The sequence below is a fragment of the Parathielavia appendiculata genome, assembly GCF_033297405.1.
Source record: "Parathielavia appendiculata strain CBS 731.68 unplaced genomic scaffold N657scaffold_6, whole genome shotgun sequence".
NCBI lineage: Eukaryota > Fungi > Ascomycota > Sordariomycetes > Sordariales > Chaetomiaceae > Parathielavia > Parathielavia appendiculata.
This window is the reverse complement of record NW_026944225.1, coordinates 1,553,271-1,567,407: the sequence shown is the minus strand read 5'-3', so window position 1 is coordinate 1,567,407 and position 14,137 is coordinate 1,553,271. Positions and strand designations below refer to the sequence as shown.

Genomic DNA, 14,137 nt, shown 5'->3' with positions numbered 1-14,137 from the left:
AGCAATGCCGTCGCCACCCGCGGTCTGCTTTCCTCCCATAGCGCAATGATACACACGACCCGGCCGACATCCCAGTCCCGGCACAGGAAACCCATCGCCCACAACGCAGAGGAGGTCCCCGACCAGCCGCCGCCGACCGACTTCAGCAAGATGGACGTGCTCGGCGCGACGCCCGTGCCCTCGACGGCGGTTGAGGCCTGTCACGAGGACGGATTCTCGCTGAACTCGGGCGTGCACATCACGGGCGGCAGCGGCGCGTTGCTGGTTGGCGGAGAGGCGTTTTGTTGGCGGCCTTGGGAAATATCAGCAGAGAAGTTGGGCAATAATAGTGTATCGGGGACGGGGAGCAAGGGGGATAGGAGGAGGAGGTTGGTCAATGATAGGGGCCAGTGGGAGGTCGGGGAGGAGGCGTTTGGGGTGTTGGGGGTCGTTTGGCCTCGGCCTGGTGAGTACAAAGGCGACATACGCGCGCGCATACACACACACTGGTTCAGTGTTGATAGGAGGGATGATGGCTGATCAGAAGAGGAAACAGATTTGTTGATTCTGGGGTTGGGCCGCGAGATACGGCCGCTGAGTCCTGCCACGAGGAGGGCAATTAGCAACCTCGGGATGAGGGTTGAGGTGCTGGATACGAGGAACGCCGTTAATCAGTATAATATGCTGGCTACGGAACGCGGGATGGGGGATGTCGCTGCGGCGTTGATACCGATTGGGTGGAAGGAGGGCGCTTGAATAGCGGTCTTCTTCGCAACGGGGATCGCAACGGGGACTCCCCCTCAAGAAGGGGGGAGATGGAAAAAGAGTTGAGGCAGTGTAGATGTCCCTACCTATCGACGTCTGGCGACGTGAAAATCGCAGATACAAGCGGGCGTGCTCTTGGCTCTGACGGGCCCGCCGCACGACTTGTACAGTACACATATACCAGAAAATAAGGGCAGCATGGGGGCATGGTGCACAAGCGAGGATGTAATACTATATACCCTTGACCAGTTAAAGGGTTTCCTCACTTCCATGCTCATGTTGTGGATGGAACCTGACGATTGAACTGAGCTACAGAGCTGTCTTGTACAGAGTACAACGGGGCTCTTGAGCGCAATCCGACAATCGCGTAACCACCTCGACAGGCTCTGTCACCAGCGGTAGGGGATTCTGAGCTCGTAGGACTGAATCATTCCATCCGCAGGAACGCAAGCATCCACAGCCGTCACTTATTCACGGGTCACAAGGACTTTACCATCTTCGCAAAATTTGAGCTTCGTCACCCACTACTCAGCGTGGATTCTCTCCTCTAATTGGATTTGTTTTGCGATGCCAGCGTCGACATCAAGCTCAGTCGTTTGTCTGCATCGTAGCCACCATGTTCCGTCCGACTTTTTACCCAGACAAATCCTACCATGCAGTCAAACTCCTGCGTCCTGGGGCTCAAAAGCAGTTCGCCCCATCGTACACTCCTTCAAACAGTTTAACTTGAAACCGAGACGTGTGGGATCTAGCTTCCTGCCGTAGGAAAATTACTGCGCAGGAACACTGGGGAAGTCAACGGCGTTGGCCTCGACCCACGCCTTGAGGTCAGCCTTGATGGCAGCCGTAGCACCGCTGAGCCCATACTGCGTCGGGATACCCTCGACGCGGTGGAACGAGTTGATGTTCTTGTGGAGAACAATCTGGTAGCAAGTAGCGCTGCCCTGGCGGGAGATGATGGTCGAGTAGGCAAGGAAGTACTCCCAGATCTGCAAGCAGTCAGGTTAGCAAAACCATACGCCTCCTACTAGGAATTAGAACACGTACGCGGAACCATCTCTTGCCATACTTAGCCTCGACCTTGTCCTTGTTGGCCATCCAATTGCGGTACCAGCGCCAGATGGTGGCCGAGTAGTGCACGCCAACGGTGTCGAGGCCCTTGACCTCAAAGCCGGCGCCCTCGAGCTTGTCGATGAACCAACCGAGAGGAGTAGACGCATCGGCACCGGGGAAGACGTATTTGTTCATGAAAAGACCCCAGATCAGGTCCTCATACTGCCAGCTCTTGCGCAGGCCGGCAATCTGGAGGAAGAAGACACCGTCGTCGTCAAGCATATTGTAGACCTGCTTTAGAAAGCCGTTAAAGTGGCGGACACCGACGTGCTCGGCCATCTCGAGGCAGGTGATCTTGTCGTAGCCGCCCTCGGGCACGGGAATGTCGCGGTAGTCCATGCACAAGATCTTGCTCTGCTCCTCAGGAATGCCAACTTTGCGGAGGGCGCCATTGCCCCAGGCAGTCTGGTTGCGGCCCAGAGTGATGCCGGTGACTTTGGCGCCGTAGTTGACACTGGCGAAGCGGGCCAGAGTACCCCAGCCGCAGCCAATATCAAGCATCTTCTCACCCTCCTTGAGGGCGATCTTCTCGCAGACAGCAGCGAGCTTGTTATCCTGAAGCTCCTCCAGGGTCTCCTCGCGGTTGATGTCACCGATTATACCCGAGGTGTAAATCATGCGCGGGCCGAGGAACCAGCCATAGAAATCGTCGCCGCGGTCGTAGTGGTCGCGGACCTGCTCCTCGTCTGGTAAGGTCAGAACATGGCCCAAACACAAAGGGGAAAAGGGAGGTGGTACGTGACAAACGTACCCTGAGACCTGGTGTGCATGAGCATTTCGGGGACAAAGCCCGTCAAGAAGAACTTGATGAGATTGAGGGTGAAGCGGAAGCTGGCCCAGTCGTGGCGGTACTCCAGAACCTCGAGAGCATCGCCGTTGAAGTCGACGTCGCCGTCAAAGTACATCTCATGGAAGGTCTCCATAGGGATTTTGTTGCGGCCATGGTACTTGGCCTGGTCGGCGGGCTTCTTGAACTTGAGGTAGTGCTCGACTGGCCGGCCGGGCAGCCTGGCCTTTTCCGTCTTACGGGGCGAGATGGTCGAAACAGCTAGCCAGTAGGCACCCAGCAGAGGCAGGGTGGTGAAGAGGCCCAGGAAGACGGCCGTCTTCAGACCGCCGCCGAGCTTCCATGACAGGTACAGGGGCACACCGCCGAGGATGGAGAAGAGCAGGGTGTTGGAGAACGTGTCGCTGCCAGCGCCGTCGGCGGGCAGAGGGGCATTCTTGATGCTCGGGTACTGCAGGAAGCTGTCAGCCGCAGTCAATTGAGGTGGCTGTTTGCCCAATACAGGGCCAGGTGGCCGGCGGCCGATGCTATCATCTCACCGAAGTTGTGCGCACTCCGCAGTCCTCAAACTTCTCAAAAGTCGGAGTCGGGGCCTTGGGAGTTTCAATAAACTCAAACTCGGACTCGCTGCCATTGGTGCTCTGCGGCTTCGACATCTTGACGGCACTCTGCTACAGTCCCCAAGTGCGGACTGTTGAGCAGGAGAAAGGGGGGGGGAGGAATGTCGGTGGAGGAGAGGAAAGGAGGACCTGGATCTTCCAGGATGGTTGGTTGTGGGAGCTTTGTCCACCCACCACACTTTTTCATATCGAGCAGGGAAAGGGGAGCTCGGTTCGGCGGTGGACGTGCTGTCTCTTGCTGTGGCTGGCGGCTGCTCGAGCCCAGAAGCTTGGCGCCCCGCCAGCAGCTTGCTGAGGCAGGGTTGTCGGGGTGCACCACTTTTTTCGTTGATAATGATATTTGCCCCTTTTCACGGTCTTGCGGATTGTTTTGCCCACGATGTGTTTATTGCAGATATAGTATGCCAACCGACTGTTCAAGTGAGACGCAAGTCTTTTTTGAGCATCTCTGCCCTACTGGGCTGGCCGTTGACGAAGCTTTCCATAATTGGAGAAGACGCCAATAATGTCGGGTATCGCCTTCGTGTCAATCACTTCAAAAATCCGGGATGAACTCCAAACCCCTTTTCCCTAGCAACCCGCCAAGTAGAGTCTCCCTTCCCATGGCCTCAACCTCCTGATCCTTCCCTCAATGCTCTTCTCTTTCTCCGCCGCATCACCATAATTCCCAACTTGGAACACCGGCCCCTCATAAACCGGCAACTCAACCTCCTGCTCTTCCCCGCTAAAGTTCAAGACCACAGCCGCCCTCTTCTCGCCGGATTCCCTCTTCCCAAATACAAACGTCTTTTCGTCCTCTATCTCAAACCCCTCATACGCCCCATGCACCAGCAGCTCGGCATGCTCCTTCCTGAGCCTTATCATCCTCTTCCAAAACCCTAGCACCGAACCCTTGCCCTCCCGGACCTGCCGCTCAACATTGATCTCGCCATACAAATCATGCACTCTCGTCCACGGCCCGGTCTCACAATCCGTGAAGCCGGCATGTTTACCCCCGGTCCACTGCATCGGCAGCCGGGCATTGTCGCGGCCCAAGATCTGCAGGCTGCGCATGACATATTCTAACTCGGCGGGGTCTTTCTGGGTTTGCGCGGCCATGGTCTTGTAAAAGTTTACTGATTCGATGTCGCGGTAGAAGTCGATGGGCCAGGTGGGAGGGATGTTGATCATGCCGATCTCTTGGCCCTGGTAGTGGAAGAGCGTGCCCGTTAGGGAGCCGAGCATCAGCGAGAGGAGTTTGGCAGAGGTGGTGCGGTAAGCGGGAGAGTCGGAGGCGAAGCGGGATACAGAGCGGCCTTGGTCTGTAAGGGGGGCCAGGAGGAGGAGGAGTTAGAAAGGGTTGGAGACAAGGAAGGGGATGGTGACTACGCACCGTGATTCTCGCAAAACACCGTCGTCCACCCGTCGGTGCCCTCGATGAACTGCTGCTACTTGGCCACGATGCCCTTGAGCAGCGGCAGCTTCCACTCCTCAAAGTGGTACTTGTGCTCGCGCCCCTGGCCGATGTTGACAATGTCGACTGGAACACCATGCTCAGCTGCTTGTCGCTCGCCCCGACGTATTCGAGCACTTTCTTTGGGTCCGGTGTGTGCGGCAGCTCGCCGACTGTCACCGCGTCGTAGTGGTTGAGCACTTCAGCGTTCATCTCCCGGAGGATCTCGTGGATCCGGGAGCCGTTGGCGTAATAGCACCATGCCGGCTGTTCGTAGAATCTGGGGTCGACGATGGGGGCGTCCTTGAATTCGACCCCTTTGGAGTAGCTTGAACAGGGTAAACCAAGTTAGCGGACCGAGGGACTTGACAAGCACCCAGCGGTTGATTTGTGTAGAAGCGGCAGACATGTTGACAACGTCCACCCGGAACCCGTCGACCCCCTTGTCCAGCCAGAAACGCATGGCGCTGTGGTAGATGGCCTTCCGCGTCTCCTCATTCTCCCAGTTGAGGTCCGGCTGCTCTTTGGCAAACAGGTGGAGGTAGTACTCCCCGCTCTGCTCGTCGTACTCCCAAGCCTGTCCGGAGAAGTAGCTCCTCCAGTTGGTTGGCGGCAGTCGAGTCCCGTCCTCAGCGTACCTGAGAGGCTTCCAGATATACCTGCACCCGTCGGATAGCCGTCGGCCGCCTCCGGCATATGCACTTGGCAGGGTCCCCGGTCACCAATCGCGCCTGGGGTTGTCCTTGGAGGACCTCGACTCCTTGAACCAGGCGTGCTGGTCTGACGTGTGATTGACAACGAGGTCGAGGATCAGCTTTATACCCCTTTGTAATTGTTAGCTGTCATAGGACTTAAAGCATTGTTCCTATGAGCTACTGGTTTGCCTACCTCTGATGGCGGGCGTAAATGAGATCCTCCATGTCGTTGACTAAACCATAAGGGGTATACACCCTCTCGTAATCTGAGATGTCGTATCCCATATCGACCTTGAACCCATCTCAGCCACTTACTTCCCTGGCACCTCCCGGTGTTGCTCAGCCCTGAAGGGCAGTTGCCGGCTCACCTGTGGGCTGTCAAACCTAGGCAGCGACAAATACGATTAATGTCTGACACCGGACCAGCCTGACTGGTAATCAGGCTTACATTGGTGAGATCCAGACGACATCAATGCCGAGGTCCTTCAAGTAGTCGATCCTGCTCAGAATGCCTGGTATGTCCCCAAGCCCGTCTCCGTTGGAATCTTTGAAGGACGCGGGGTAGATCTGGTAGCAGACCACATCCTTCCACCATGGCCTTGCTACTGCGCTTGACATGGTTGGATCTTCGAAGGTGTATAGAACAAAAAAGAAGAGTGAAAGGGTGTAGGGAAATGGGAGATGACTACGGGCGAGGCCAGGGTTGCTAATGCCGCCCGTCGTTAGTAACCAAGGCAGACTGCACGCAAAGCGGGCAGAAGATAGGACGTGTTTGTATTGCAGGAGCAGTCCACCAACTAGGCCGAATTCCGATAAAGCTTGCACAAGGAGCCAATGAAGTCAAGAGCCGGAACTTCGGGCAGAGCGCGTACTTTTGAAGCTCCCTGGCTTGTCGCCTGCATCGAGCGCGACTTGTAATCTGTACGCTCTCAATATCCAGGCAAAGCGATCTGTTTGCATAACACACCCTGTGTGCATGAACCTACCCTGGCTCCCACGCATTGGAAGCTTGGTAGATAGTTACAATAAGGGAGACGCAGCATGACGGCCTTAGCCACACAGCAAGGGGCACCACCGTATTGGAGTCATATCACTTACCTTCCTGCCGAGTCTGAAGAACCAACACCGCCCAAGGATGAGCTGATCTGGCTGAGACGTTTGTCTTTGAACCCTTCCTTCTCAACCGGAGTGAAGCGTCTGTCTTGCTCGAATCTTCGGCCTTGCGCAGGGCTAAACCCCTCAGGGTCTCCGGGCAAACGTGCAAGATGGCCAGGCTGGCTGCTCGAGTTGACCGAGAATGGCTGGGTCGTTGGTTTGAATGCCCGTCGACCGCGAGTCCATCGCCATTTGGCGACCCCTTTCCACTTGACGTCATTAGTGTCGGTCGATAATCAAGGTAGCGTCACGAAGGCCACGATGAACACGCCTGATCGCCGGAGCAACATACAGCTTCCTAGGTTCCCGGCGGAGCTTTTTAACTCCCGAGGACAGTATCCGGCACTCCGTGTCGAATACAACAGGTAGGACATTGTTGTTTCTATCTGTCTCGGCTGCGCTCGTGCTCTCGTCGTTCACTCTCCCTTTCCCTTTCCCGCTCCCGCTTGTAGCTGTCAGCGTAGCGGTCGTCCGTCCGTTGGCGCTTCTTGCTTTCCTCCCTCTGGTAGTCGTGAAGCCGCACCGGCCGGGAATCTTTCGCGGCCTTTTGGTTCCATGCGCCAAGGTCCTCGGCCTCTTTGGCGTCCTTCGCGCCGAGTCCTGTGAGGTTCGCGTGCCTCGTCACTTCCCTGAGCTTGCCCCTCATCTTACCGTCCCAGCCGAACTTGCGGAGAAGCGTGGCGCCAAAGTCGTCAATCGGGACGGACTGATAGTCCTCGGGGCGCGGTTCCCGGTCGGCGTCGTCGGAATCTGGGTGTATGCGTTTTGGGGTGCTTGATCCCATGAGGGCGTCCAGCGCTTCGTCGTCGAGGTCCTTCGCGGCCATTGACCCCTTACTTGGCGCATCTCGAGACCAAGACTCGTCCGTCCGCGACTTCGAACCCTCTCTCTCTCCGTGCTTGTTGCTTCTCGGCCCTTTCATGTTGATGGTCAACCCCCACTTGACTGGCTTGTCCTGTTGGTCGGGTTGTGTGGCAATCTCGCTATCGTCTCTATTTGCCTCGCCGTAATTCTTATCAGAGGGCGAAGTGCTTTGCTGCTCTCTTGCATTGTCGCCATCGCGTTTTTGTGTACCCTCTCGTTTCTGTGCCTTGTCTGCATTTGAACTTGTACCTAGAAGATCGTAGGAAGTAATGGTCTCTTGCCGACCGTGGGTCTGCTGGTCTTCATCGCTGTTGTCTTCCGAGTCAGAACCCTCGTGTAGCGCTTGCGCTCGATGTCGTTTCCCATGCACCGGCCGGGCGCGTTTCTTGATTGCGTGTGGCGAAGACGTAGATGATTTTCCAAGATGGATAGCTATCCGGGAGGATTTGCTCTCGTGTTCCGACATGTTGCTCACTGGCGGTTTGTGAAGTAGGGTAATTTGGGTGAAAGCGTAAATCTCGAGGGTCGAGCTCAGGTGTAATTGATCTGCCTGGAGGGAATCGCAAGGTCTGGTTGCTGCATCCAGGTCTGGTCACGATGAAACCTAAATGTGGGAACGGCGCGTAATGGTGGGGTTTCCGACGCACGGCTCCCGGTACCCAGATGAAGTACCAAGACGATGTTTCGCAGTGGCCTCAGGCAACAAACTTTAAACCGTGCTATGATATTATCCGCATGGACCCTGACTGACATCGACCGGTCTCCCCACCGGCCGCACTGAATCACCTCAGTGATTCCCAAACTCAACCGCAGCCAAAGCTATCTCTCCTCTCCTTCTGCTTCGTCCCATCCCAAAGCGCGACTCGTCCGAACAGCCAGCGCGATTCCTCATACGACAGCAGTGAATATACACTTGCCAGCATGAAGATCCGCGGACTGCGTGATCCCCTTCCTGGGCCTGACGAGACGCCGGACAAGGGCTGACGGACACTGAGCCCCAGGTTCTCTCCGGTCACCGCTGGACGCTGGTCTTGTCGGACGAAGTCAATCGAAAGACGTCCGTATGGACCCGACACTTCGCTTCCCTGAGGTCTGGATCGAGCCCCTCACTTCCTTCCCAACCCGACCTCTCATCAGTCGCCTTTGCGCTCTCTTCTCTACCAGGCGCGGGTATTTCTCGGCAAGCGCGAAAGCGGTGAAGTGGTGGAATGGAAGGCTCTGAGTGGGGCAAACGTCCATTCCCGTCATTGACCATTCCCAACCCGATCCGCCGCCATTCCATCCTTGGCATCCATGGATCCCAATCCCTGTCGTAGTGACGGGAACAGTGGCTCGGGTGCATTGAATGTGCTGAGGCATTCCTTCTGTTCAGTGGCGTTTTAGGCCTATCCCCCTCTAACCCAGCCCCAAATCGTCGTCAGCACCACCCCCAGCGAGCCCTTTCTTGCTCTCTTCAGACGCTGAGGAGATCCTGGCTTTACCTGAACAATTTCCACCCCGACAGCGTCGCCCGCATCGCTTATACGCCCCATCTTCACCCCCTCAACACGGCACAACAGAGATTTACGGTCGGCTTGACTCAACACAATCAATCAAGTCGGTGTTGAAAAGTCGCAACGCCGGCGCTTTCCATCCTCTACCACATCAAAGCTTCATTCCTATTGCTTTGCTCAAGTCGTCGTCGCCATCCGTTTGATTAAAAACGGATGTCGCGGTCGCCGATGACATGACTGAGCTCTCGCTCGCCGACCCGCTGAAGCTGCTGCTATCAAAGCGGACGGAATTAAGGTGAGAATTGCGTCAATCGATAGAGCTCAAATTTCTAGTCATTTTGATGTGCATCAGCTTGGATTAACTCGTTGCAGCTCAATTGTAGCCTCGCGGAAACGCAAGCTGCGCGAACTCTTTGCCGTTGCGACCGACCATGATGGCATCCCCGACCACGACTTCAGCGATCCCGACGCGCCTCCGACCACGCCTGCCGAGCAAAAATTCCTAAGCGAAGCCGACATTCTCCAGTATGTCCAGTTGCCCAAATGCATTCACCACATATTCCTGCCGAATGATCCGGTCGCGTCATTCATGCCTTTATCTAATTCAGCTGGTTTGCAGGGGTCGACGACTGAACGAGCTCACCATACCGGCGCGCCGGAAGACCTTGTTCGACGCACAACAGCTGCAGGTTGTATCCAAGCCGACGACAGGCGAGAATGCTAGCTTCCCTGCCTTTCATAAACCGGTGGAGAATGGACTTCCCACGGTCGAGGGACTGACTCCCCAACCCCGGACTGCCACCGGGTCAGCGTCGCCGCGGGTTATCGCAAAGCCCTTGCCAGCCGGCCAGGGAGTTCGATCGCTGAGTCCTATCACTAAGGCACAGAATGCGGCGCTGGGCGCACTCTCCGCGGAGGATGTACCTGTTCATCCATCGGATCGCGGCCAGGTCAACGGGGTCCCCCGTAGCCAGGAGCCGCCTGCACATGTCAGGACAACCGTGCCGCCGATGCAACCCCTTATCATCACCCAGCAGGTGCCTCGTATTGATGTCCCAGTTTTTCGTGCGGACTCCGCCTCTCTGCCTGTGCAGCGCGACGAGATGCGGCAGTCGAAGGTTCCCGAACCAACAGTCTTCGCACAACAACCGTCTGCCGTGGACTCTTCTCGCTACATGGATGCATTATCATCTCCAGATTCCACTGCTCACTCGGCACCCACCCCCGCCGTGCACGACGCTTCGGCAGACACTAGTCCGGACAACGAAGGACCGCAGGATCTAGAGAAGAACGAGGAGACAGGCAACATCATATCAGAAGGAGGCGGCAAGTCAGATGGGCCAAGTGTTGATGGCGTCACCCAAGCCGTTTCCGCAATGGTGCATCCAGCGTCGGATGCATCGCTACCGACACCGATCAGTGGGGTAGAAGCACAACTGCTCCAGGAATCAGCAGCGGCCCAGTTCTCCCGACCCCTTGCCCCTGAGGCGTCTGCAATTGCTGGAACATCCAATAGCCTACCTGAGAAAGCCGAGCCGTCTACAACCGCCCCAGGCCAGACGACTGTTCCCAGAGACAGCACCTTTGAGGAACAACAGCATACATCGGCAGCTGCAGCAGGATACAGACAACTAAATGGCCAGCCGCCGCCAACCTTTCTGTCCGGATTATCCACGGCTCCGGGCGACACCCGGGATAAGGGTCAGGATGCCATAATTCCAATGGACATCGATAAGCCAAGTGTCGCCACCACTCAAGATGAAAGTTTAAGCGGTGCTGGTCCGGTACAAAAGTGTCGAGGTGCGACTACGGGCCCGGTTGCTAGGACCGTTCCAGATACGACTCCGGCCACCGACGCATCTGCCAAGCCCTCAGCAAGCCCTGTCGGCGAGCCGTCAAAGCGGATATCGGGAGTTGCAAACGGACCTCGTGGGAATCAGGATGAGGCTACAGTTCCTCGAGCTCCTTCTTTCAAGACCAAGGTACTCGCTCCTAAGAATCGCGACAGACGACGAAGGAGCGTCCCAACCGTGATTTTCGGAAAACAGCCCAAGAGCTCAAAGGTTACGGACGATGGCACGGTTGTTGTCAACCAGCAACAGCTAGGACAGATCCCCTCCGACGACTACTTCACCCCCTTATTCATTGAGGGTTTCACCAGGCAATCGACATGGATGAAGCCGATCGAGAAACTCATCAACCAGGCACATAAGACATTATCCACATCTGACCAGTACATCTCGATCCTGGACCACCAAGCCTGCAAGATCTTGCGTAGAGTTTATCACCTCCAGCAACACGACAAGTGGTCTTTGAGGCAGCCGATACGATGTCCCGAGCCCACAAGACCAGCATCGCACATGGATGTTCTTCTTCAAGAAATGAAATGGATGCGAACCGACTTCCGCGAAGAGCGCAAGTGGAAGCGAGCAGTTGCACGAAATCTCGCTCACGCATGCGCGGAATGGGTTCACTCGAGCCCGGCCGACCGATTCGCGCTGCAGGTGAATGCAGTAATCCCACCGCGGCCGGTAGCCGGTGAGGTTGACCGGACGAACACCGGCCGTTCAGAGGCAGCCGGCGAAGGTCTGCCCGATCTCGTCCACACCGACTCGCCGGCGGAGTACGATGAAGAGGCGCCAGAAATCCCTGTCGATTTTGTTGCACCAGCGGCTATATTTGCTCTTCCAGACGATGAGGTTGTTTTTGAACTCCAACCCTCCAAAACTGCCGACCTTCTCTTGGAGAATCTTCCTATGCATAGCTCGCCTTTGAAGGTGCCAAAGTTTGACGTTTCGGGCACCGAGTACGACCCGGATGCCCGCTGGAAACGGCCGGCGGTGCCACTGAGCAAGTATGTCGAAGGGGAAATGGCTATGGCGAGCAATGGGCCGCCCCGCAAGCGTCGGCGGTACGACTATCTCGCAGAAGACGACGACGACGAGGCGATTTTCGGGACCGAGCTGGACACTGGTGCAGAACTCCAGGCCGAAAACAGCAAGGTTGCCTTGTTCAGTCCGGAGATGAAGGGGATCCGGGATCGCCTGCACGCTGGCCATCAGTTCCGGCCACCTACAGAGCATCCCATGCCCCCCCAGAGCTTCTTCGAAAGCCGCACAGCATCCCAGTGGACGTGGGCCGAGGACGAGCAGCTCAAAACTCTTGTCCGCGAGTGCTCGTACAATTGGTCGCTGATATCAACCATGGCAACCACTTCGTCGAAATTCGCCTCAGGCGCCGAGCGGCGTACGCCCTGGGAGTGCTTTGAGCGATGGGTGAGCCTCGGGAGCCTAGAGGGCCTGCCAAACGATATGGCTAGGACGCCTTACTTCAAGGCCTACCAAGCCAGAATTGATGCAGCTCAGCGGGTCATTGCACAGCAAAACCAAAACGCACAGCAGCAAGTTGGACCCAATGGTGCGGTTACGCCGGTACCCAGGCGAAGACCGACCACGAGCATTCGCGTCGAACGGCGTCGCAACCAGAAGCATCTCGCGCTGATTGACGCCATGCGGAAGTTGGCCAAGAAGCGAGAGGCGACGGCCCAAAAGGCCCAGCAGGCAGCCAACCTGGCAGCCATGCGTAAAGCCAACGAAGTGCCACGGCAACAGATCCAGAACAAGACGCCGAGGGACTACAGCATCATGAGATGGGAGCGAGACCAGGCTCTCGCAGAGCGGATGGCTGCATACGCCATTCGACAAGCGGACGCAAATGCTAGGAGATTGGTAAGTACCGTTGCATCAAAGGTTGAGTGTGTAGCTAACGCATATGACATCAGCAAAAGCAGAATCATCCCAGCCAAGTGCCCGGCACGCCAGGCGCCGCAGCTGCTCCCCAGGCGGCGGCGCAGCTCGCTGCAGCAAACTCGCTTAACAACGCCGCTCGTCTCAATGTTTCCGGGCAGCTTGCCCTGGCTGGGCAGGGCCGCACCCCAGGACGGATCTCGATACCGGCCACGCCAGGGGCGGCTCCTGCTGCTGTACAGACACGGATTGCCGCCGGTGGCCTCGTGCCCCCCCTTCAGATGGCGGGTATACCGCAGGCTCAACTTCAGGCGATGCAGGCTGCACAACATAGGCTACCCATGGTAAATCCGCAGCCGGATATTAATCTCATGCTGCAGGCGCGGTCGATCCAGAACCAGCAGCGGGCGGCCATCCAGCAACTTCAACAACAGCAGACCCAGCAGGCACAGCAACCGCAGCAGCAACCGCAGCAGCAGCCGCAGCAACTCTCACAGCAGCAGCAGCAGCAGCAGCAACAACAGCAACAACAAGCTGCTCAACAACACGTGCCACAACAGATGGCGCAGCAGCAACAACCGCAGAACAACCAGCAAGCACAGCAACTGCCCCAAGCAAACGGGGCGCAAGGCTCGCCGACGCCGTTGCGCAATGTAGTGAATGGAATTAACCAGGGGGCGTTCCTGACGAATGCGCAAGCCATGATGGCATCGTTCAATGCGGCCAACGGCGCTGGTTTAGTTGGCTCACCCGGCGCTGGCTTGACGATGCCCGCCGCCATACCGGGTCGATCCCCCGGGAGCATCCTGAGTCACCAGATTACGCAGCGACTTGCCGAACTTGAAGCACATTACCGGGCGAAAAATCCCAACCTTCCCCCCGAGACAGTCCGGCAGCTAGCCACTGAGCATTTGGGTCGCATCATCGTTCAGACCCAGCAGCAGGCAGCAATGAACGCGGCAGCAGGCGCCGCCGTCGCGCAGCAGCCGATGAATAGTCCGCATCAGTATGCCTCGCTCCTCCGAGCTCAGCAACAAGCCCAGGCGCAGCAGGCCGCCCAACAAGCCGCACAACAGGTCGCCCAGCAACAGCACGCAGGGCAGCACCAAAGACAGCCAAGTGGGAGCGCCACACCAGCACCTGGCAAGTAACTAGTGCCAGGTTTCATGATGAAGTTGGCAGATAAATGTCGTATCACTGTCGAATAAGTTCAGCCGGGGCTTGCATTGGGCAGCGAAGACTACTTGATGGCCTGCCTCGCCTGCTCTTCGGGCTAGATGGTGTCTTCTCAGAGGGTTTTATGATGATGCGTTCATGTAGATATCACATGATTGGTCAAGCGAATGATCAGAGTACATACGTATTATTGTAATTAAAGTCGGCCAAATGGCTGTGATAAGTCTTCCTACCTACTGGAAGCTCTTTAAAGTTTCCTTTGCCGTTTGCGCTTGGAGGTGGAATTCGATAAGATAAGCTCGTCTCCACTTT

The 14,137-nt window shown here is 56.8% G+C and overlaps 5 protein-coding genes across 5 annotated transcripts; 2 read left to right on the top strand and 3 right to left on the bottom strand.

Annotated features, from left to right (window-relative positions):
- Positions 1-150: 150 nt before the first annotated feature.
- Positions 151-735, top strand: N657DRAFT_572362 (uncharacterized protein; the record flags this gene model as incomplete). The annotated part of the gene is made up of 2 exons (XM_062788885.1): positions 151-445; positions 536-735. 2 exons carry the CDS (start codon positions 151-153, stop codon positions 733-735), a joined length of 495 nt encoding a protein of 164 aa, XP_062647783.1.
- Positions 736-1,514: 779 nt separating this feature from the next.
- Positions 1,515-3,300, bottom strand: N657DRAFT_572711 (S-adenosyl-L-methionine-dependent methyltransferase; the record flags this gene model as incomplete). The annotated part of the gene is made up of 4 exons (XM_062788905.1): positions 1,515-1,733; positions 1,792-2,543; positions 2,609-3,095; positions 3,184-3,300. The coding sequence occupies 4 exons, from the start codon at positions 3,298-3,300 to the stop codon at positions 1,515-1,517; spliced, it is 1,575 nt and encodes a 524-aa protein (XP_062647782.1).
- A 534-nt stretch (positions 3,301-3,834) lies between these two features.
- N657DRAFT_681110 (glycoside hydrolase family 13 protein) lies at positions 3,835-6,009 on the bottom strand (the record flags this gene model as incomplete). Its single annotated transcript, XM_062796351.1, has 7 exons — positions 3,835-4,565; positions 4,747-5,024; positions 5,104-5,334; positions 5,419-5,520; positions 5,585-5,682; positions 5,760-5,775; positions 5,840-6,009. 7 exons carry the CDS (start codon positions 6,007-6,009, stop codon positions 3,835-3,837), a joined length of 1,626 nt encoding a protein of 541 aa, XP_062647781.1.
- Positions 6,010-6,928: 919 nt separating this feature from the next.
- On the bottom strand, positions 6,929-7,876 carry N657DRAFT_619331 (uncharacterized protein; the record flags this gene model as incomplete). Its single annotated transcript, XM_062790560.1, has 1 exon — positions 6,929-7,876. The coding sequence occupies one exon, from the start codon at positions 7,874-7,876 to the stop codon at positions 6,929-6,931; it is 948 nt and encodes a 315-aa protein (XP_062647780.1).
- A 1,400-nt stretch (positions 7,877-9,276) lies between these two features.
- On the top strand, positions 9,277-13,800 carry N657DRAFT_572659 (uncharacterized protein; the record flags this gene model as incomplete). Its single annotated transcript, XM_062788901.1, has 5 exons — positions 9,277-9,428; positions 9,523-10,249; positions 10,391-12,631; positions 12,685-12,885; positions 13,030-13,800. Coding segments are annotated over 5 exons (4,092 nt in total), but the record flags the coding sequence as incomplete, so codon positions are not given.
- Positions 13,801-14,137: the final 337 nt, after the last annotated feature.